Source organism: Parus major, chromosome 27, assembly GCF_001522545.3.
Source record: "Parus major isolate Abel chromosome 27, Parus_major1.1, whole genome shotgun sequence".
NCBI lineage: Eukaryota > Metazoa > Chordata > Aves > Passeriformes > Paridae > Parus > Parus major.
The window spans coordinates 1,455,789-1,476,870 of NC_031796.1; the positions used below are offsets into that span (position 1 = coordinate 1,455,789).

General features: G+C 62.3%; 3 protein-coding genes across 4 annotated transcripts in view; 1 reads left to right on the forward strand and 2 right to left on the reverse strand.

Annotated features, from left to right (window-relative positions):
* LOC117245553 lies at positions 1-1,703 on the reverse strand. Its single transcript, XM_033520013.1, has 4 exons — positions 1,609-1,703; positions 1,269-1,387; positions 761-1,027; positions 1-296 (listed from the first exon to the last, which is right to left on the reverse strand). The coding sequence occupies exons 1-4, from the start codon at positions 1,701-1,703 to the stop codon at positions 1-3; spliced, it is 777 nt and encodes a 258-aa protein (XP_033375904.1).
* A 2,090-nt stretch (positions 1,704-3,793) lies between these two features.
* On the reverse strand, positions 3,794-21,027 carry JUP (junction plakoglobin). Of its 2 annotated transcripts, none has more exons than XM_015651098.1 (15): positions 20,964-21,027; positions 11,448-11,680; positions 10,241-10,494; positions 9,837-10,075; positions 9,265-9,466; positions 8,710-8,854; positions 8,258-8,361; positions 6,990-7,328; positions 6,454-6,609; positions 6,205-6,324; positions 5,895-6,045; positions 5,670-5,791; positions 5,384-5,423; positions 4,889-5,055; positions 3,794-4,658 (listed from the first exon to the last, which is right to left on the reverse strand). In XM_015651098.1, the coding sequence occupies exons 2-14, from the start codon at positions 11,671-11,673 to the stop codon at positions 4,910-4,912; spliced, it is 2,244 nt and encodes a 747-aa protein (XP_015506584.1). In that variant the 5' UTR covers positions 11,674-11,680; positions 20,964-21,027; the 3' UTR covers positions 3,794-4,658; positions 4,889-4,909. The 2 variants fall into 2 exon arrangements, with proteins under 2 accessions (XP_015506584.1, XP_015506585.1); XM_015651099.2 differs by lacking the exon at positions 20,964-21,027 and adding an exon at positions 20,923-20,963.
* The window catches only part of LOC107215084 (proline-rich protein 36-like), a 2,566-nt gene continuing 2,380 nt past the window's right edge, over positions 20,897-21,082 (forward strand). The window contains exon 1 of the mRNA XM_015651046.2: positions 20,897-21,041. Coding sequence (XP_015506532.1) covers positions 20,897-21,041 — 145 coding nt within the window. The remainder of the gene's footprint in view (positions 21,042-21,082) is intronic.

Below are 21,082 nucleotides of genomic sequence, written 5' to 3' on the forward strand. Positions count from 1 at the left end.
TTAGCAGCGATTAGCTCCCAGCCTGTCCTCGCCATCACGACCCCGCACAGACACTGGGCCTGTGCCCACCACCCTCACCAACCCCGCCGGCCCCGGGCTCTCACGGAAATACTGCAGGGTCTCCTCTATCTGCTGGGGGGTGAGGGGGGCTACGGGCTGCGGGGGGCCGCTGGGGGCTCGCAGCCAGTCGCCGTGGTCGTAGCCGAACACGGTGTCAGCCCGCAGCGTGTAGCGGGGCAGCTGCTCGCCCAGCAGGCTGATGATCTCCACCTCGGGGACATCCTCGCTGCACAGCTCTGGGGACAGAGGGACACGGTGTCAGCCCAGGGTGGGGGGCATAAGGGGGCAGTGGGCTGCACAGGGGGCTCCTGCACCCCTCAGCCCACTCTGTCCTCATGGGCTTTGGGGCTGCTGCCACCAGCTGGGTCTGTCCCCAGAGCCACTAATGTAGGGATTAGGGGGTCCCCCGCAGGGTGGCACTCAGGGACCCCTCCCCAGCTCTGTCCTGCTGCCCCCTCATGGCCCCGCTGTCCGCGGGCAGGGTCCTGCTGCCATCTCCTGGCCACGCTGTGCCCGGCCGAGCGGCGCTGGGGACAGCGGGCGTGGGATGCAGCGCGGGGTGAAGGATGCCGGGACAATGGTTCATCTCCGGCCGTAGAATGGGGACAGGATGAAGGAACAGCCCAAAGTAGACCCAGCTCCTCACCCTCCTCACCCCAGCTCCCCCAGAGCACCCACGGGCACCTTCAGCTCTACCCACCGGTGATGGTCGCGGCATCGCGGCGTGTGCCCGTGTCTGACCGGGGGGACACGGGGCTGCTGTGGGGACAGGCAGTGACAGGTGAGTCCGGGCTGGGCTGGAGGTGGCAGGCGGGTGGGCTCTGGCTGGGGAGGGTCTCTCGTGGGACCGGGGTGTCCAGTTTGGCTGGCGTTATGTGGGGGCCTGGCTGCCATGGGGAGAGGCACCGTCTGCCCTGGTTCCCTGAGCGGCGCTGGCGGGCAGCAGAGTCCCTTCTCCGGCCCCTGCCTGGGGGGAAGGAGCCGTTCAGGTGATGCTCTAGTGACACAGGACACATCCTGAACCCCCATATCCCCCACAATCCTGCCGTAGGACAAACACCTTCCTGGAGGCGATATGTGCCAGCCCGGGGGCTGGACGGCATAGCCAGGGCTCAGGTATCCCTACTCCCTGCCGATGGCACAGGAGGGCTGTGGAGCTCCACCCCTGAATATGGGGCAGGTTTGGCAGAGGAAAAGGGTCAGCGTACCTGCTCTGTGGTGGCTGCTACGTGACGCGGGGGGCTCAGCACCAAAGCAGCGCCAGGGCCAGACAGGACCGGGCAGGACCGGACAGGACAGGACAGGACCCTGCCCTGCCACGGGGTCCCTGCTGGGTCACTGCCCGTGGAGCAAACAGGGAAGGAGCTGTGGAGCTGCCCGGCAGTGGGCAGACATGGCAGCAGTGCCAGGGAGAGCCCTGGGGAGCTCCACCTCGAAGAGCAAAGTCCATCTGTGAACCTCCACCCTGTTGGCACCAGGATGCAGAGCAGGGACTTGCGTGCAGTGCAGGGCAGGGCTGGGCTGCATCTGTGGCTGCCCCATCCCTACCATAAACACATCATGAGACGGGCCATAAATCCAGCATATCCCTGCTCTCGGCCACCTCCAATGGCTCTGGCTGGGGCTGCAGCCACTGCCGGCATCGCTGCCCCTCTGCCCTGCAGGGTGGGAGCCTCTGCATAAGCCCCCTGCCTCATCTCCAGCCCTGCTCCCACCTCCACCTGCTGTGGCACAAGCAGCCCCTCGTTCCTGGCTGCAGGCTCATGCCAGGGCCGGGGATGGGCATTGCTGCCCTCTCTCCTGGTGCTCAGGGTCGCTGCCACATGCACAGCACCCAGACCAGGCCACCCTGCTCCCCCCTGGCACACAGAGACAGCACGAGGCACAATGCAGACCCCAAAATACACCCACAGCCTTCCCCAGCCCTCTGCCCCATGGCACTGGGACCGCCAGAGCTCGGGGCCCAATCCTGCACCGTGCTGAACAGAAAACATCTCCCCAAGCCCTCAGACCCGGCTCCCCAGAGAAGGACAGGGACCCACCGTGTGGAGGTGCGGCGCTGCTGCTGGCTCGGGGAGGGAGCCGGGCCGGTGAGTCAGCTCAGCCGGGACTGCCAGAGCCCTGCGTCTGCTTTTGGCCCGGCTCCTGCACGTACATTCCCTCTCCCCGGGGAATCCTTGTTCAGACACGTGCCGAGCAGCTCCCATCGACCCCGGACCCCGCTGTCCCCCCTCCACCGGCGTTCGGCTGCCGATCCCCGGGGTTCTGCCCCACGGGAGCTGGGAGAGCAGGTCGGTGGTCCCGGGCACCGATGGGACACGGGCCAGGAGGAGCAAGGTCCCGGCTCAGGCCGCCCCAGGTACCTGTGCAGACTCGCACCTGCCGCTCCCTGCCCTGACCGATGCCGTCCTGCCCCTCCTGCCCGGGCACCTCCCGAGGAGAGCTCCGTGAGAAGGGGAGAGACGGGGCTGATTCTCCGGGGGCTGCGGCAGCCGCCGTCTGTGACAACCCCGGGGGAACGGAGGGCACCGGCTGGGCACGGCCCGGGGATTTGGGGTGCCCGAAGGCAGCCTGAGGGACATGGGACACCGTGAGAGGCAGAGCCCAGCCGGTGCCAGCGGAGCTGGGGTGGGACACCGAGGGAGCCGAGGGCTCGGTGCCCCCGGGAGTGCGGGAGACGCCGGGTTTGGGTACGGCAGGCGGTTCTGCTTTGGGGGAGATCCGCACACACGCTGGGCACTGCTCCCCACGGAGCCCTCGGACACCGCTCCCGGCCCCGCCGCTCCCCGGCAGCTGCGGCCGAGGTTGCCGGGATCCCGAAGTCCGTCCCGCCGCTCCCGGAGCCCACCCGGGGATACAGCTCCTTGGGAACCCCGCGAACACCTCTGGTTGCTCTGGTCCAAGTGTCCTCTGGCTCCACCTCCCCCCAAAATCCCGGACATGCCCCCTGGCAGCTCTGCCGCAGTGGGACTGGGGATCTCGGGATGTGCATTCCTGCCCCAGCAAATGCAGGGGTCCCATCCCTGCCCACGGCTCCAGGATGGATGGACCCGACCCCTCCTAGGGCAGATGTTCTGGGGCATCTCCAGACCTGCTGGCACTTTGGGGACAGCCAGATCTGACAGCAGGAACATCCCTGCAACTGCTGAGAGCCACAAGGTGGGGTCCAGGATTTGCACACCCAAACCCCCATCCCAGGCACACAGGGCTGGAGCCAAGGCCTGTCACTCACTGTCTCCTGCTCTGGCAGCACCTGCAGCAGGCCGAGGGCTGTCTGGCCCCCAGCCTCACCCCATGAGCCAGCCCAGCCCCACTGCCCTCGGGAAGCACACAGGGCTCTGCAGGGACTGCCCGGAAAGCAGCTGTTGTTTTGCTCATCGCTGCTCCTGGCACGGGCCCTGGCAGGAAGCAGATCCATTTCCCTGAGCACTGGGGTTGGCTGCAGCCACGGCGCTGAGCTGGGGCAGGATGTTCCCCCCAGTCCCACTTCCCAGACCAGCTCCTGCTGCTTTGTCCCCGCTTGCTCCCGTCCCGAGCACGGCACATGAACCTCGGTATCCTGCCGTGCTCTGTGGCAGCCTGGGCCCACGTCCAGGCAAAGCAGGTGCCAAGCAAGGGAATGAAGTTCCCACTCTGCCCCACCGAGGGACTCGCCCTGGGCTCACAGAGGGCGATGGCTGCTCTTTCCCCTGGCTGCCCCCAGGGACCATCCCCAGCCAACAGAAGAACAGGCTCAGGGCAGCACGGGGCTGCAGGGGTTATTTTATTCTTTGCTTTGGTCTATACAAAAAACAACTTACAGAAATAATAAAATCTTCCATTCCTGACCCACACTCCAGTAACTGTCCATCCCTTTCCAGCTGGAGTGTTAAACCACCATCAGATCTAAAGCTTCTTTTAAAAAATGCATTAGATAAGGGAGGAGGGGACGGAAACACACCACTCACCAAAGAGAAGGGAAATGGGGTTAAAATGTGCAACAAAGATCAGTACAAGGACACAGTTCCTAATGCTGGAGTCACTCCTCTATGGGGACTGGCAAGACAGGGACACAAAGTCAGCTCCCAGCGGCTGATGGGAAAGAATTAAACCTCAGACACCCTGGAAGGTCCTGGGACATGAAGCCTTTGCTTTCAGCAAACTCTGGATTGACCTGATTCAGTTGGAGTTTGCAGGAAGCAAAGGGTTTTTCCATGTCAGATTCCTCTCCTAGAACACTAACACGCAGAACAAATCGTGGGGAAGTTAGAAAGCACAAACTTAAAGACGGCAAAAGCCATTGGCACCATATTAAAAATAAAAAAGAAATATATATTCATAGAAAAGACTATTTTGCCAATGAAAGATCACTAACGGTGCAAGGTTTGTGTTTTAAAGCTTCAGAAACAGTATCTTGGATGCTGAATGTGGCAGTAGGTGCTCGAAGCAGTCCCAGGAGGAAGGACCTTCTCCACAGACCCACAGCGAAGAAAACAAATCGAAAAATAAAACCTCTCGTGGGAATGGAAAAGTTTTGTCTTCTCAGGCACTTCTGTCTCCCAAGTCCTTCTTGCGAATGCTCAGCTCTGGGGCCACCCTCTTCTGCACGGAGAGAACACCTGCAGGGGCAGAGAACTCGGTCATCCACCGAGGGGGATTTGGGAGGAGACCAGGGCACAGGCTCCCCTGGGCCCACAGGTGACGGGGACACCGATCCATGGCAGCACCAGGGACCCCGTGGTGGCACCAGAGACCCCTCAGCATGCCAGGTGCCATCGGCCAGCCCTGCCTCCCCTGGCCACCCTCAGCCACAGGGCTGAGCCCATGTCCCAGGTGTGCTGGCAGGTACCTGGTGTGGGGCTGCAGGGGGTTAGGCGAGCATGTGGTCAGCGAAGGGCGCTCGGACGCCGTCGCTGTAGGCGTCCATGGGGTAGTCCCCGTCCATGTCCATGTGCATGTCGATGGGGTCCAGGGGGATGTCACCCGAGTACATGGGGCGGTAACCAGGGTCCAGCTCTGCAGGGAAGGGTTGTGGAAACCTCAGCTCCCATCAGCCAATGATTTCTCCAGATCTCAGCCACCTCCTTGTCCCCCCACCCAGGGCAGCATGTGACATGTGCTGTTGTAAAAGGGCCCCACCATCCCCTGGCCTGAGGGCACCAGCAGTGTGTGCTCCCTGGGAGCTGAGCATCCCACTGTGCACCCCCAATCCCCAGCAGACACTTGACTGACAGCCACCTGAAAAAGGTTTTAAAGCCAGCCTGGCTTGGTGACCTTGAGGGAACTGCCCACCCCAGAACCCAGCCCACAGGGACCTGGCAAGGAGGGCTGGTGCCATACTCACCATCTGAGTAGGGCTCGTTGATGGGGATCATGCTCTGAGCCTAGGGAAGAAGAGGTGGCACAGTTGAAGGGATTCATGTTCAGAATGCTCAGGGGCCACGTGGTGGAAAGCCCAGTTGCTGCCACAACCCAGGAGCTGAGGCCACAGCCCATCTGCCTCCCACCTCCCGCTGGCTGTTTGACAACGCCTCTGAGCTCCGGCTGGACGTGGTGGCAACAGCTTCTGGAAGCAGGATGGGGCCATCCCCTGACTTCCCCTGGGGAAAAGATCTTTTTGGGATGCTCACCGCTTCCCAGGCTGCAGGGTCATGCTTGAAGAGGGAGTTGGTGAGCTCCACAGAGACACGCTTCCTGTAGTCAGGGTTCTTGTCCTCCGAGATGCGGAAGAGCACGGCGGCCGCATAGGTGGCTGTAGGGACGGCCAGCAGCCTCAGCTCCTGCTGCCACACAGCATCAGAGCCCCAGCTGGGACAGTGCCAGGAGAGCACCCAGCACAGCATGGCAGCACTCACCTGTCCCCTCATTCCGGGAGTGCAGCAGCTCCATCAGGGGAGCCGAGGCCCCCTCGGCATCGATGGCATCCGCTGCCTCCTTGTCCTGGGCCAGCTCGCACAGCACGCCGGCTGCCACGCGCTGGATGTTCTCCACCGGTGAGTACAGGAGCTGTCAGGAGAGATCAGCGCCCGTGTGAAGCAGCCAGCAAGGAGCCCCTGTGCTTTGGGCATGTCCTGATGCAAGGAGCCACCAGCCCAGGGCTGCAGCTCGCCGTGCAGGCTGGGCAGGAGGAGCCCAGTGCAGCCCCTGTGTCCCCACAGCCCTGACCTGCACGAAGAGAGGGATGGTGTTGAGGCGGAAGATCTCCATGCGGTTCATGGGGTCCCGGGCCAGGATGTGCAGCGCCCCTGTGCAACCCTCCACAATCTCTTCCATCTTCACTCCATCCTGCCAGGGAACAAGAACTCAGCCAGGGCCCTCACTGGGGAACAGCCACCTGAAGTGTGGGCACAGGGACAGGCTGGGTTCTGGGGTGCCAGGCTGTGCTGGGAGCAGGGCAAAGGGGTGGGAACTCACCGTGTAGGGCTGTTGTGTGCCGGCAGCCGCGTGTCTCTGGGCGTCCTGGTGAGCCTTGACCAGCAGCTGGACCAGGCGGGGGATGACGGCGGCCTCCTGCAGCGGGGCATGGTTGGCAGGACACAGAGCCAGGTTGCGGATCAGGCCTATGGTAGCCTGGAGGAGAGGAGGAGGAAGGAGCCATTTGTCTCAGCTGTGGGTCAGAGCAGCACGTGTTTCCCAAGAGAAACACTGGCTGCACCCCTCCCTATCTGTCCCACCCCTCCCTTCTGTGGTGACTCAGCTTCCCCCCTCCCTGGATCCATCCTCTCCCCAAGCTGAGCTTCAATTCCAACAAACAGCCACTTCCTTCATCAGCTGCTGTCAAGAACACGACCCAGAGGAGCTGGGCAGGCAGCAGCAGCCACCATCACTCTGTGCACAGCACCAGCTGCCGAGCCCCTCAGCAGCCCACCCCACCACAGAACAGCAGGAGGGGCTCGCTCCATCCTGGCCACCGGCCTCCTCCTGCCCACAACACCCCTCTGGCCCCTTACCTTAACCAGTGGCCACTGGTTGGGCTGGTTGAGGAGCTTGACAATGGCGGGGATGCCGTAGTTGAGCCGCACCGAGTTCTGCGCCATCTCGGCCTCGGGGTGCCGGCTGGTGAGGTGCCGCAGGGCACAGACGGCCGGCTCGGTGATGTCCTCCTTGTCACCCGCCCGCAGGATGGTGTGGATCAGGGCCTCCACCCCGTTTGACTGCGTCACCAGTGTCTTGTTCTTGCTGTTGTTGCAGGTCAGGTTGGAGAGGGTGCCAGTGGCACAGGTCAGCACATTCACATCATCAGAGCTCAGCTGGTTCACCAGGATCTTGAGGACGCCGTCCAGGCCCTCCTGCAGGAGTGGGGATGGGAGGTGGGAGCAGCACACACAGCCAGACCCAAATTCCAACCCCCACATCAGGCCCCACGTGCCCCCAGCCTGCAGTGATGGGGGGGCCGCAGTGTTCTGACTCCCACACATCTCCTTTTCCATCCCCCCACGGCTCCTATTCCAGCCCCCACAGCTGGAGCTGCTCCTTCATGGTGAGCCCCAGCCACTCTAACACATGCAGATTCACCCAGAATTTAATATCTCCTGCTGGAATCACACTTCCGATGCCCCTGCCAGCCCTCTTCCCACATGCTGATGGAATGACCCCAGTCCTGGCTGTGCTGGCCAGCAGCAGGACAGGAAGGAGTTAAAAGCACCATGACCATGTCCTCCTTCAACCCTTCAGTCATCAGAGCCAGGGATGCCTCCATGACAGCCAAAATAGTTTCCAGGCTGCATCAGAGCTAATCCACATGGAGCGGCCCCAGCAGATGGGAAAACTCATCAGGAGGCAGCAAAGGGCTGGGAGAGCAGACCCAGAGCAGGGCTGGGGTCAGCTCTGCACCGGCTGCGGGGCCCAGCAGCCTTGGCAGCAGCTCTGCTGGCACTCCCCCAGGAGCAGGCAGGCAGCCAGCCCGGGACAGGCTGACGGGGCAGAACCAGAGCAAACTCCGGTGGCACCCGCTGAGTGACCGCGGTGGCCTCGGCCCCACACTGGGGACACACAGGAGTGCTGGCGGCCAGCTGGGCCAGGGCAGGGACATGGACAGCGAGCAGCAGCGCCCCAGGATGCAAGGCAAGCCCTGCTGCAGGGTAACTTGAGCACAGCGGGGCATCCCCTCACCCCACCAGGGAACGTGAGGCTTCAGACTCAGCCCCCGGCACGAGCCGCCCGGCACCCGGCTCCAAAACACGGCACCGAAGCACAACCACGGGACCAGTGGTCTCACCTGTTTGGTTGCCACATCAGAAAGGTTCCGCAGGGTCCACAGGCAGTTCTGGACCAGCCTGGGGCTGGAGCTGGTCAGGTGTTTGCCCAATGCCTGCATGCCACCTGCAGGGAAGGGGACAGTCCTGTGAGCACCCCTGGCCACCCCAGCAGGAGGAAGAGCAAGTGGCAGCAGGGCTGCATTGGGCTGGGCATTGGCTGATGCTGCTGTACACAGAGCACCAAACGTGGTGAGTAAAGAATCTCAGCCAGCCAGGATGGATCCTACCCACACACAGTGCCAGGAACATGCCTAAGTAGCCTTCAGAGCAAGAATCCAGGCCAGCACAGGTGGCTTCACTTGACTTTGCAGACCTCTGCCCGTCCCACAGACATGTGGGAGGACACATCCTCAGCCACAGCACCCTGACACCACCACTCATCCTCCTGTGGCTCTGCCCCAGCCTCTCTTACCAGCCTCAACGATGGCAGGCTTGTTGCTGGGACACACTGACAGCACTTTGAGCACACGGCTCGTGGTCCAGAGCAGCTTCTCATAGTTGTAGCTGCGCATGATCTGCACCAGGGCCTGGGGTCCTCCATTGGCCAAAATAATCAGCTGCAAGACAGAATGCCAGAATGGTTTGGGTTGGAAGGGACCTTAAAGGCCTTCCAGTTCTACCCTCCACCACAGGCAGCAGCAGATTCCACTAGACAAGGCGGCTCCAAGCCCTGTCCAACCTGATCTTGAACACTTCCTGGGATGGGGAATCAAGAATGGAGGGTTGGGGTGTGGCAGTCCTGGGCTGCTGGGACCCCCTCTCCAGGTTCCCCAGTTCATGCCAGGACACAAGCCAGGCAGGAGCTCCAACCCCTTGGCATGCAGGAATGCTCTGGTCACATCACCAAGGACACATGAGATGCCGGGGTCTCCACCGCTGCCTGCTGCACGTCTGTGAGGTGCAAAGTTGGGCAACCACCCCCTCCTGCCTTCCCCACGTGTCTGTCAGTCTGGGATCTCCATCCCACCTTGCTCTCCTGGTTCCCATAGGCCAGCAGCTGGAGGCAGTCAGTGGTGATGGCCAGGAACTTGGGGTTGTTCTTGTTCAGCAGGGGAACCATCTTCTGCAGCCCGTCAGCCAAGCGCACAGCCATCTTGGCCCCCTCCTGGTACAGCAGCAGGTTGTGCAGGGTGGTGATGGCGTAGAAGAGAACGGACTCGACGGGTGAGCTGCAGGCGGCAGCACACACCACATCAGTGCAGGAACTACACCGTGCTCACCAGGCTGCAGCAGAGCCCCCGGCGCTGCCCCGAGCCCAGCACCCCCCAGCACCCCCCAGCAAGGGAAGGGACACCTCAGAGCCTGAGCTCCATCTCTGTGGCCAGGGCAGTGTGGGTGAGGGAGCTGCTCCCCTCCTCCTGCCTCGATGTAGGCTCCATACACAGCAAACCCCAGAGGTTTTCACAGGTTCACAGTGTCCCACTCCCTTGTTTTGGTGAGCAGAAGGACCCACACTGAGGGCAGCCTGAGCCCTCCCTTCCTCTGCCCCCAAGCCCAGGAGGGGCTGCCAGGCTCTGCCATCCCCCCACCACTGTGTACCTCAGCATTCTGACGAGGGCTGGGATGCCCCCAGACTTGAAGATGGAGAGCAGGCCCTCGCGGTGGTGCGAGAGGTTGTGCAGGATGCTGGTGGTGCAGCGGGCAGTGTCCAGGTCGCTGGTGCTCTGCATGGTGCGGACCACGGCCGCCACGATCTGCGGCGACTGCATCAGCGCGCGGCGCGACGCCTCCTTCTTGGAGAGCTGGTTGACGATCATGGCTGCCTTGCTGACAACCACCTGCAGGGAGAGGAGCCGGCGTGTGGGAAGGTGTCCCGCAGAGGCAACCAGGAGTTTGGCCAAGAGGAAGAAGAAAGACATGGCCACAGAGCCCCACAAGGACAAGAGCCCGTCTGGGCAGAGGCTGAAAGCCCAGACACACAGACAGCAGATACAGTTCCTTACCGGGTCCTCGTCGTTGAGCAGCTTGGTGAGCTCTGGGATGGCACGTGTGGCCAGCTCGGCGTCATCCTGGTAGTTGATAAGGTGCACGATGGCTGACTTCAGCATCTGGGAGGGCTCTGCCAGGCGCTGCACGTTGGTCTGCTGCCCCTCCAGCTGGGTGGTGATGAGAAGCGAGCGGTCCTCCACCGTCTCGGGGTACATGGCAGCCCGGACACGCTGGGCACGGGTCATGGCCAGCTGAGCCTCCATGTCCGCTGCAGGGGTGGACAGGGAGGCAGCGTAAGGCTCTCTCCAAGGAGCGCTCCCAGCCCTGCTTCCCAATCCCAACGAGATGAGCAAGAGCTTAGCGCAGTGACACCGGCCACGTCAGCAGTCCCGGCACACTCTGCACAGAGCTTGAGCTTCAAAGCGTAAACAGATCCGGCAGCACAGAGATAAGACAACACTCAATTAGGCAGCATGATGAGGCAGTTGTCACACAAGGCCCATTAATTAAAAAATTATGGATATTTGCAACTTGGGACCAGCTGGCACTGGAAAAAAGGAGAACACTGAGGCTTTCCCCATTGGGGATGCTGAGGTGTGATACTGCGGTATCCACCCATGGGCCCCACCTCTGCAGCACAAGGACCACACAGGGTCCCGTGGGGGGCTCTGATCCCCACAGGAGCTGGAAAATAAACCTTCCAAATAAACCTATTGCTGACAGGGAACTGCAGAGGCAAGCAGAGCAAGCCAGCCCCTTTTGAGGGGGTAAAGCCAGGGGAAGCATATCCTGCACTCCAGGCTCCACACTGTCCTCGCCTCAGCAGGAGGAGCCGTGGCAGTGGCACAGTGTTACAGCACACACTGGCAGCTCTGGCAGCCACGCTGGGACAGGTTTCCCAGCAGGCAGACAGGCAGTGGAGCAGGTGGCAGATCTGTGGGCCGGGATCAGCTGTTCCCATCTCAAGCCAACCCGCTGGCACGCTCGGATGTGTGCGCAGCTCAGCGCCAGCGCGGGCTGACCGGGCACCACCCCCGTGCAAGAGCCTCTTGGCGCTGGGAAGGAGGACAGGAGGGAGCATATTTTAGGCAGCAACAACTCCCAGGGTGTGGAAGCCAGCATGGAGGAGTACCCAGAAGCAGCAGGGCTACGGGGGAGGAACAGGAAGGCAGGAGCTGAGCAGCTGAGCCTGCAGATGTGCCAGGCCCCACAGCCCCTTACCTTGCGCTTGGCTCTGGCTCTGGCTCCCTCCCTGGCAGTAACTTGTGGTGGTTGTCTTCTTGATGGTGTACTGCTTCCCATACACCTCGTCATCGTCCCCCAGGCACTTGCTGCTGACCGAGGGCACCTGCGTGTTGACGCCGGAGTGGATTCCGGAGTCGTAGGTGTAGGTCTGCTGCCACTCCGTCACCTTGATCGGCTGCTCCATCATGTTCATCACCTCCATGGCTGCTCTGCGGGGTGGGGAGGGGAGAGGTTACACCTCTGGGAGAGCCCAGGCTGCCGCAGGACCCTCCTGCCCCTCTCCTGCCCCTGACTGGCAGGGCAGCCCCCCGTGCAGCAGCCGGCCCCTGCGCACCCACGAGCAGATGGAGCCGATCCCTATCTGCCCTCCTCCCCCACTGGAGATGAAAGGCGGCACCGGGATGACGAACCCAAAGCTCAGCACTTTGTTGCTCGTGTTCAGACATGAACGGCGGCTGCGTCTCACGGCGCTGTGTCTCACAACACTGTGTCTCACCACTGCCAGGCCAAGGTGTGGGCTGGCTCTGCCCAGCGCAGTGGGACACGACAAGCTCCAGGGTCCCCCAGCTGCCCATGAGCTTTTTTAAGATCCCTTTCCAGAAACAGGACCTGCAAAGAGCTGGGGACATGCCAGGAGCTCCAAGCCCCATATGGCTGGAGCTCCAAGCATAAAATGAACCTTTTTAGAAGCTTCCTGTGACACTCCTAAAGCACCTAAAAATAAGCAGGCAAAGCCACTGGCTCAGCTCTCCCATGGGTGCTCATGGTGTGGTCCAGGGCTGGGCACTCCCCACTCAGCACCGGGACAGGGCAGCCCAGCACATCCCAACACTCAGGACAAACCAGCCAAGGTTGCTGGGAGCAGGGCTGGGATTTCCTTGTCTTTAATTTGGGGATACAAGGGCAGGGAGGGAGGGAGGGAGGATGGCTCATGGATTAATGCCTGAGCTCACTCAGGGCTGTGAGTCACCAGCCCTGCATCCAGGCCCCCGGCACGGCCAGAAGGGATGGAAGCAGGCGGGGAGGGAGGGCTGGGAGGCAGGCAGGGAGGGAGGGATGGAGACAGCACCCGCCCAGCCCTCCGCTGACCCATCACCCAGGATTCCTATCCCTTCCCGACCGAGCAGAAGTGGAATGAGTCAGAGTTTCAGAAGCGATAAGCAGCGAAGGGAGCAGCTGCCGCCCGGCATACCTGGGTGCAGCAGCACCCACCTCCAAACAGCCTAATTATCACCTGCACCGGCCCCGATTCCTGCGCTGGGCTGCAGCGGGGCGGCCGCGCACCCCTGGCTCCGCTCCAGCCGCCAGCACAGCGCGGGACCCGCAGGGACCAGCCCCAGCACCGTCCTGGGGGAGCCAGGACCCCGAGCTGAGCCCCCCGCCAGCCCGGCGGCTGAGTCAGGGCGTCGGGTGGTGGCCGAGGACGCGGCTCCGTGGGGCACGGCGCGCACGGGCTTGGCTCGGCTCGTCCCACCGCTGCCGGCTGTTCCCAAGGAGCGGCCGAGCCCTCGCCAGCTGCACAGGCCGGGCCTCCCAGGCAGGAATCCCAAGCCCTCGTTCTCAGAAGCAGCGGCCAGATGGGAAACACGAGCCCGCCACGCTTGTCCCCCCGGCTGGGAGCATCCTGCAACCCCCCGCGCCCAGCCCCAGCCGCCTGCCCGGAGCCGCGGCAGGGCGCTGCTCCTGCCAACACAATATTTTTTTGAGCTGTCGAGCAGCACTGGCAGCCTCAGAGCGGCTATAATGGGCTGTGCATAATGCACGGTGGTCAGGCAATGGAGGGCGGTGGAGGCAGAGCCTTCCCACGGTGGGTAGGAGCTGGGATGTCTGATCAGTGCGGCAGGACAGTGCGTGACACATGGTGCCAGGGGCGAGAGGACAGACAGCTCTGCTCCCCACCCTGCGTTTCAGCAGGGATGGGCCGTGAGAGCCCGGGCGCGGAGCTGGGAGTGCCGCGGTGCTGCTTTGGGATTTGGGAATGCGAGTCCTTCAGCTGGGTCATCCTGGCCATGGTGGCAGGGTCTCCAGATTGTGTCAGGAAACTCAAGCAATAGTCTCGCCTTACCAAGTGTGGAAGTGGCAGGCAGCAGAGCGCTCTGCGGCGCTGGCAGGGCGCATCACCGTGGTGCAGGAGCTGGGTGAGCCAGCACCCATCCCACCTGCAGAGCCCCAACACCCCAGGAGAACACCGGGAAGCTGCCCTGGACAAGATGGGCAGGGGGAGAGCAGAGCTGAGGGCAGAAAAGATCACACAGCCAGGGCAGGGACCCCAGGCAGCAGCGAGACAGATCTGGCAGGGGCTGATGCTGCCGCACCATTGTTGAGCAGTGACATCCACTCCACAATTTACAGGCATCAGACAGGCACTTAATTTTCCAAACCTCCAGGAGCTGGGCTCAGACACCGTACAGAGCCCTGCATTATGCATGAGCCACCCCTCTGTCTGCACCGTGGCACCCAGGGACATCAAAAGCCAGCGCAGCTCCTCGAGCTCAGACACGAGCTCTGGTGATCGGCCCCAGACATGCTCCAAGCAGGAGAGCAGGACCAGGAGCTCCACAGAAGAGACATGGGCACCTGTCCTTCCCCTGAGCATCCCCCTAACAGCGTTTCCTCATCACCACAGGGGCCAGTGAGACCAGCAGCACCTGAGGTGACAGGGCCAGCGGAGCAAATGTCAGACACTCCTACAGTGAGCAGTGACATTTTCTGAATCCTGTGTCAAGCGTGCCCTGCTCATCACTCAGTGAGGGGCAGACACTGACACAAGCTTCTCCCCCATCCTCCACAGCGTGGCTCTGTCCTCAGGTGTCCTCTGTCCTCCTCAGCAGGATCAGCAGGAGAGGGGCACCAGGGTGCTGGTTCCACCTGGCTTCACCTTAGCAGGAGCCATTTCCTGGCAGGATTTCTGAGGAAGTGCTGTAGTGGGGAAGGAGTCTGATGCAGGAGGGAGAAGTAGGGTGTTATTTGGGACACGTATAAAAATACCCATGCTGAAGGGTCAGCCAGGAGCAGGGGACATGTCTGGCTGGGCCCCAGCCCTCCCACATCAGGCCTGTGGGCAGGACAGTTGCTGCTGAGCCCAGCACTCACCTCTACCCACCAGGCTGGCAGAGTGGGAAGGGAAGAACAGTGAGGGCAGAACGGTGCCAGCAGGCCTCACCTGAGCCACACTCCACACAAGCCTAGACCCCAGGGAAACAGGATTTGCTCCTGGAACAGTGAGAAATACGCCAGGAAACAGTGAGGAAGATGTGGGGGACAGCAGGTTTGGGGAGAACCTCCAGCCTGCTCCTGCAGCACAATGGGGAAGGGGCCAAGACATCTGAGGGGCTTCAGCCATGGGCTGCAGGACAGGCAGGGGCTTCATTCAGTCAAGCAGGGCACCGCCAGGAAAAGGTTAATCCCTCTCCCACCACTTCCCTCAGCCAGGAAGGCAGAGGAAGCTCCCGCGGGCTGTCGGGCACCGGCCAGCAGCTCATCCGCCCCCAGAGCCACTTGATCAGCGTCCAAGCAGCACCGGCCCCCCGGGACACCGTCTGCGGAGGAAGTCTCTGGCAAACATGCAGCCCCAGGCCTGACTAGCCCTTCTCACCAGCTGCTGTGAAGCCTTCAGCCTCAGCAGGCAGGACACAGCCTGCAGACAGGGCTGAGCTGTGCAGAACAGCAGCAGGAAAGCAGTGAGTGCTGCTTCATGCAGAAATATTTACTGTTTTAGGGCTTCTTGGGGAGCAGCAGTGATCCCCAGTGTGGGGTCACCCCAGTGGGAGCAGATGAAGGGCACAGGGCATCCTCACAAGCCCCAGGCAGGGGCTGCACCAGGCCAGGCACTGGGTCTCAGGGTCAGCGGGTGTGAGGGGCAGCCTGAGCTCATCACATGCAGGTCCAGCCTGCCCTGACCCCAGCATGCAGCAGTGTGGGTGCAGTGTGGGTGCTGACAGGAGGCTGCCAGAGCCCCCCCAGAGCTCCACCCTCGCTCACATCCTCCGGGAGCAAACAGCAACGGTGCTGGGGGGGCCCTCATGCAGCAGCAGCAGCATGTGAGGGGCTGGGCTCAGCGGTGCGAGCATGTGAGCGGCTGCAATTATAGCCACCGAGGCTTTTAAGGAAAGGGAAGAGGCAGTTAAGGCAATTCAATAAATGCAGCACAAGAAAAGACTCTATTTTAGAAGCACTTACACTACACACAAGCCATCTCCGGTCCCCCCCTTCCAGGAGCAGCCGGGGATTAACAACTGCCCGCTCAGACAGCCCCGGGCTCGGCAGCCACAGCACGGAGCCTTCCACAGACCAGGGCACCCAGAGCCTCCTGCACCCTGGAGAGCTGCACCTCGAAGTCCCCCAACACCCACAGGCCCTGCCCAAAGGTGCTCTGAAGTGACACCAAGGGCTGACAAAGCCAGGGCAGCCGCTAACGAAGGCCCTGCAGATACTGTACAAAGGCTTCAGTGGTTTTGAAGAGGATCCTCAGGAACACGCAGCGGGAGCAGGCAGAGAAAGGAGCTTGTCAAGACCTCACCAGCATCAATGGGAAGCGTTCGAGTCAGATCCTGGCACCAGGAGCCCTTTCAATGGGGCTTTACAGGGAAGATGAGTGGAAGAATTCAAAGGGGATCGAGAGCAGCTTGAAGTTTAATGAGGAGGAGACAGCGGCGGGGGATCAGCCTCTCGTTAGAGCAGGCAAAACCACTGGCCTGGCCTTGCACACAAAGGAGCGAGCCCATGGCCTTTGTGTATGGATGTACCCAGGTCCAGAATGGCCCCTGGCTGCCCCACCAGCTCTGACAACTTCGGGGCACTCAGGAAAGGTAGTGGGGTGCAGGAGCTTCAATCCAGGCTCCTTCACTGGAGGGGGCTATAAACCTTTTTCGTAATTCAGCTCCCATGATGTTGTTACATTTGAGCTGCTGAATTCCTCATGCAAAGATCCAGCTCCTCTTGCTGGGGGTGCTGCACGCCCCTGAGCACCAGAACGTGGCAGCTCTGCCACGACCTGCTGCACTCAGCTGATGCTCTCCATCAACCCAGATCATGTCCCCGAAACGCCTCGCCTGCACCTGAATTAACAGCTCCTGACAGCTCCCGCACACGCCAGGCCCAGGCTGTGATGTTTTGGCACTTCACATCACAAACCGACACAGCATTATCCATCAAGTGCTCTCCCGCTGCAAGTGCACGCACAGCAGTGAGTGTGACACCCACTCCCCACTCCTGTGCGGGGGGCAGGACCCACAGCAGGACCCTCAGCCCAGGGAAGGCTTTCCCAGGGACATTTACCTGCCAAAGACCCACTGTGAGGTCTCTGGCACCACATCCCCCTCCCTACATCCCTAGTTGTTGGCACAGACACCTCCACCTGCAGTGGCACCAGGATCAGGAGGACCCACATGGGCACATCTCCTCATAGTTTGCTGATTTGATTAGAATTGTGTCTGGGAAAGACGGGAATTTGCCACTTGTCTGTGGAAAGGAGAACTGGCATGGTGAGATTAATCACAATTACTCCATCTGGATAAAAGAATCAAAAATCATTATTCTGTTTTGATGAGCACAAAGAACAAGTTGCTCTTTAAGAGCACTGTAATTGCAGGTTCTGGACCTTGCTGGCTGTTCCCAGCTCCAGCCACGGTGTCCAGGACACAGATTTGTCACCTGGCCCAGCCAGAGGAGCTGGGACAGCGAGGAGGGGCACAGAGGTGCTGAGCCCAGGCTTAATTTCTCCATCCAGTTGCATTACAGCTGCAAAGTTCAGACGCTTCAGAAGAAATTATCACCAACAGCCGTCAGCACCCGGCCTGTCGGAGCAAGTTAATGATTTGTCACCAGGGCTCTGCCCGCGCGTCACCGCGATTACGGCAGGCACAGCCAGCAGCCAAAGGTCTCTCCCCACACACAGAGGAACGCGCTTTCCATGCAGCCCCCTACCCCAAAAAGCCACACGGGACCCCAGAGCACCCACCCCCCACGGGCTCTGCGCCCCCCACCAGCACCGGGACAGCCCCCCCGGAGGGCACGGCCACCCCCGCCCAGGTCCGGTCATCCAAGCGTGGGATACCGGGAAAACACCGAGCATTCCGCCTCCACCCCGCCAGGAGCTCCGGCTCTGGGAAGGAGGCCGAGGACTGGCTGGGAACAGCCAGCGCAGATGTCGCGGGGTGCCCGACAAGCCCCGGCAGCCGCGGCACGAGGCTCCTGCCCTGCTTCCAAAGCCATTCCGGAGCCCAGAGTCCAAGGCGTGCCAGGATGCCTGCAGGCCCGGCAGCAGCCGCCGCAGAACCCATCGGGGATGGTGGATTTAGAAGGGTATTTCAAACCTCTGCTTAAATAGAAACATCTTCACCTCCCCCCTCGGCAGCCATCGACAAACCGGGTGTGGCTGCAAAGCCAGCCCTGTTTAAGCACAGACATGGTGCTGAGGTCAAGTTTGAGGCCTTTTTGGAGCAGCAGTACCTGCACCTTCCCACCCCCTTGTCCATCACTTTGTCAAGTATGTCCATGAGCTAAGAGGGGTAAAACCAACCCTCCCAGCGCAGAGAACGCGATTCAAGCACCAATGCAGCCCTGGTGTCCTCCAGAGCTGCCCAGGAGTTCCCATTCACACAGACCCACCTGGGACACCACACGGGGCTGAGACTGACCAGCTACCCCCGGCTCAGGGTGATGCTGGGTGCCCACACACCCTGTCTAGGTAGGGAAGCACCAGCTGAACACCGAGGTAGGCTTCTATTGCTGTAATAGACTCTACGTTTCTTTTTAACTACTTTAATTAGAAGCCAGTCTAATTTAAACCTTCAAAACCAGCGCAAGCGTCGGTACAGATGCTGCAATTAAAGTTCTGCAAGTTCTCTGTGCAAAGGCTCTGTTCCCCCAGCCTGCGGAGCGGGGCCAAGGGCAGCTTCGCTCCCAGGCTCTGCCATCTGCGAGCGGCAGCGCGCCCGGCAAAAGCGCCGTCTTAAATCCCGGAGATCTGGAAGTGCGATAAAAAGCCAAATCCCATCAAGCGCTCCCACACCAAACCACAGTCTTGAAGGGAAGCCGTCCTCCCAGGAACGGGCTGAACTGCAGGAGCCGTGCAGCTGTACCGCAGTGCCTGCCCGCCTGCGAGGGCTGAGTAAGGGTTTCAGGTGGGGGAAACAAAGGGGTGAGTTAATAGGATTAGGGCAGCGCTGAATGATACACTGAAATGCGGCACCAGGACCAGAGGGGATATTCCCCAAGCCCCCCGGCCGCAGCCCGGCCACGATTCACCCGCGCTGCCGCGGAGGCTCCAGGCACGGTGCACAAACTACTCGCACACCCAGCCCCAGGAGACCCCTCCCAGCAGCCCGGCTTGTCCCCTCACCCTCCCCGGGGATGGACGCGCTTCCTGGAGCCGGCAAGGACACGGCACATCGCCCAGACAATAGACTGGAACGCCATTGTCTGAGGAAAGGCCCCGCACGGCCGCCCCACCTTCCCCCAGCGCCCTGAGCCCTGGGGACCCGCGTCTGTCCCCGCTCCCGCACAGCAGCCACAGTGCAAGGAGCGAACACAATCGCACAATCCTCAGCCACCGCTGCCAGCAGCTCTGTGCGTCCCCGTCCTGATGGCCAACTTGTTTAAGCCAAATTAGCAGTAAAATGGGTTTTTCATGACACTTCATGGAAATCCTCCAAAACAATGAGCGATCACAGGCTTCAGATGTGCAAACACAGTTCCAGCGGGTGTCCCTGCACCCTTGCAGCCAGCTCCGACAGCGACAAGGACACAGAAATGGACCCCTATAATTTTCTCATCCCTGTTTCCGGCTGGGCCGGACACTCCGAGAGCGGAGCCTGGAGCAGCCCCCGCGGACGCTGCACCTGCCCTGGATGCGGCTGATAGCCCGGAGCAAACGCCCCCGGCACCGCTCCAGCCCCATCCCCGCGGCAGCTGAGCTCCCGGCTCCCCACCAGCCGATGGCAGACGGACACCAGACCCGCGGGCTGGTCGGGGCTGGCACCAGTGCCAAAACCAGCACGACGTGGGCTGGAGCAGGAGGTGAAGCGACTGAGGGGGCTGTGTCACAGGGCGTCCCCACCCCCACCACCCTTCTGGTATGGGGAAGCTGAGAAGGGAACGTCAAACCAGACGGGGAACTCACCCAGGCACCCCAGCAGCGGTGCGGGGAAGCCGGAGGTGCAAGGACTTCCAGCCTGGCCGGAGAGGCTTCAGGCTGATGCCCTCACACCCCTGCAGGCACAAGGCTGGCGCAGGTCACCCTGTCCCGTCCCCAGCAGCAGCAGTGCCCTCCTGAGCTCCTCTCCCAGCTCACATCTCCCCGCGTCGCTCGTATGACAGCCCACGTTTACCTTCTCCGGGCAACTCCCAGCAACATTTCAGCATTATCCTTTCATCTGTGCTGTAAACCTGATTAATTAAGCTAATCACTCAGCTAGCGCAATTAGAGCACTCTCTCCTCTCCAAACATCAGACAAACAGCCAAGTTTCGCTCCCCCCGCCGTTTCCCGGTGCGGATGTCCGCTGTCAGGGGCTCAGCTGGGAACCCCCGGTCGCACTGTGCCCAGCACCCCTAACCCATGGGGGGGATGTCTGGGTGATGTCAGGTCACCCGCATCCTCCTCGGCCCTCTCAGCCCCCAGACCTCAAATGCCCGGCGGGGGGCAGGGGTAGTCCCGGCCCCGCGGGCACGGACGGCGATGTCGAGGCGATCCGAGGTGGCCTCGAGAGCAACACGCGGTGTCCCCAGGTGCGACTCTGGGCACGGAGCAACCCAGTTTGCGTAAGAGCCCCACAGCACCGGGCGAGCTCCGTGCCAGGGCCTCGCCCGCCCAGCGGCAGCTCCGGGCGGGGCCGGGGACAGAGTCACCGCCTCGCACAGGAGCGCGGAGCCGCGACTCCCAAAGTGGCTCCCGCGGCACTGGGAAGGGGCCGGGACAGCCCAGGGCAGCCCATGCGGGAAGCGCCGGGGACCCGCCCAGCTGGTCCCGCGCAGGACCGGCCGAGCCCACGGGCAGCACCCGGGGAGCCCTGCCCCAGACGGCGGCAGCGGGGCCGAGCCGGGACGCCCGGTACTGCCCAGCCCGGACACCCAGGTCCTCCCCGCCCCGAGCGCGGCCGCTCCCCAGCCCCGCACGGTGGAGTCCGCACGGCCCCGGTACAGCCCAGCCCGGAACGACCGACGGCCACGGCCCTGGCCCCGTTCCGGCTGCCCCAACTCTGCTCACCGGACCGCTCCCCGCCAGCCCGGTCCTCCAGACCCGTCCTCGCTCACCGGAGCGATCCCTGCCCGGTTCCGCCGGCCTAATGCCGCTCACCGTCGCTCCCCCATGCCCGATGCTCGCTGTCTCGGCTCCACTCACCGTCGCTCCGCATGCCCGCTGCCCCGCCCCGCTCACCGTCGCTCCCCGTGCCCGGTGCGCCAGTCCCGCTCATCGCGGCTCCCCATGCCCAGTGCCTCGGCCCCACTCACCGTCCCTCCCCGCCCGTTCCCGGTGCCCCGGCCCCGCTCACCGTCGCTCTCCGCCGCCCGCCCGCTCCTGCCCGAACAAAAGGCGAGCAGCGCCCCGCGCGCCGCCCCGCCCGCCACAGGCCCCGCCCCCTCGCTGCCCCGTCACCATTGGCTGCTCCGC

What these genes read in the sequence shown, in the direction of transcription:
- JUP (XM_015651098.1), bottom strand. Translation starts at nt 11,673, where the DNA reads ATGGAGGTGATGAACATGATGGAGCAGCCGATCAAGGTGACGGAGTGG. An exon ending in GCCCTCGTCAGAATGCTGAG is followed by an intron (nt 9,467 to 9,836) that starts GTACACAGTGGT and finishes TGCCGCCTGCAG; the next exon opens with CTCACCCGTCGAGTCCGTTC. An exon ending in GCCTGCCATCGTTGAGGCTG is followed by an intron (nt 8,362 to 8,709) that starts GTAAGAGAGGCT and finishes CCTTCCCTGCAG; the next exon opens with GTGGCATGCAGGCATTGGGC.
- LOC117245553 (XM_033520013.1), bottom strand. Translation starts at nt 1,703, where the DNA reads ATGCCGGCAGTGGCTGCAGCCCCAGCCAGAGCCATTGGAGGTGGCCGA. An exon ending in TAGCAGCCACCACAGAGCAG is followed by an intron (nt 1,028 to 1,268) that starts GTACGCTGACCC and finishes CCTTCCCCCCAG; the next exon opens with GCAGGGGCCGGAGAAGGGAC. An exon ending in CGATGCCGCGACCATCACCG is followed by an intron (nt 297 to 760) that starts GTGGGTAGAGCT and finishes CTCTGTCCCCAG; the next exon opens with AGCTGTGCAGCGAGGATGTC.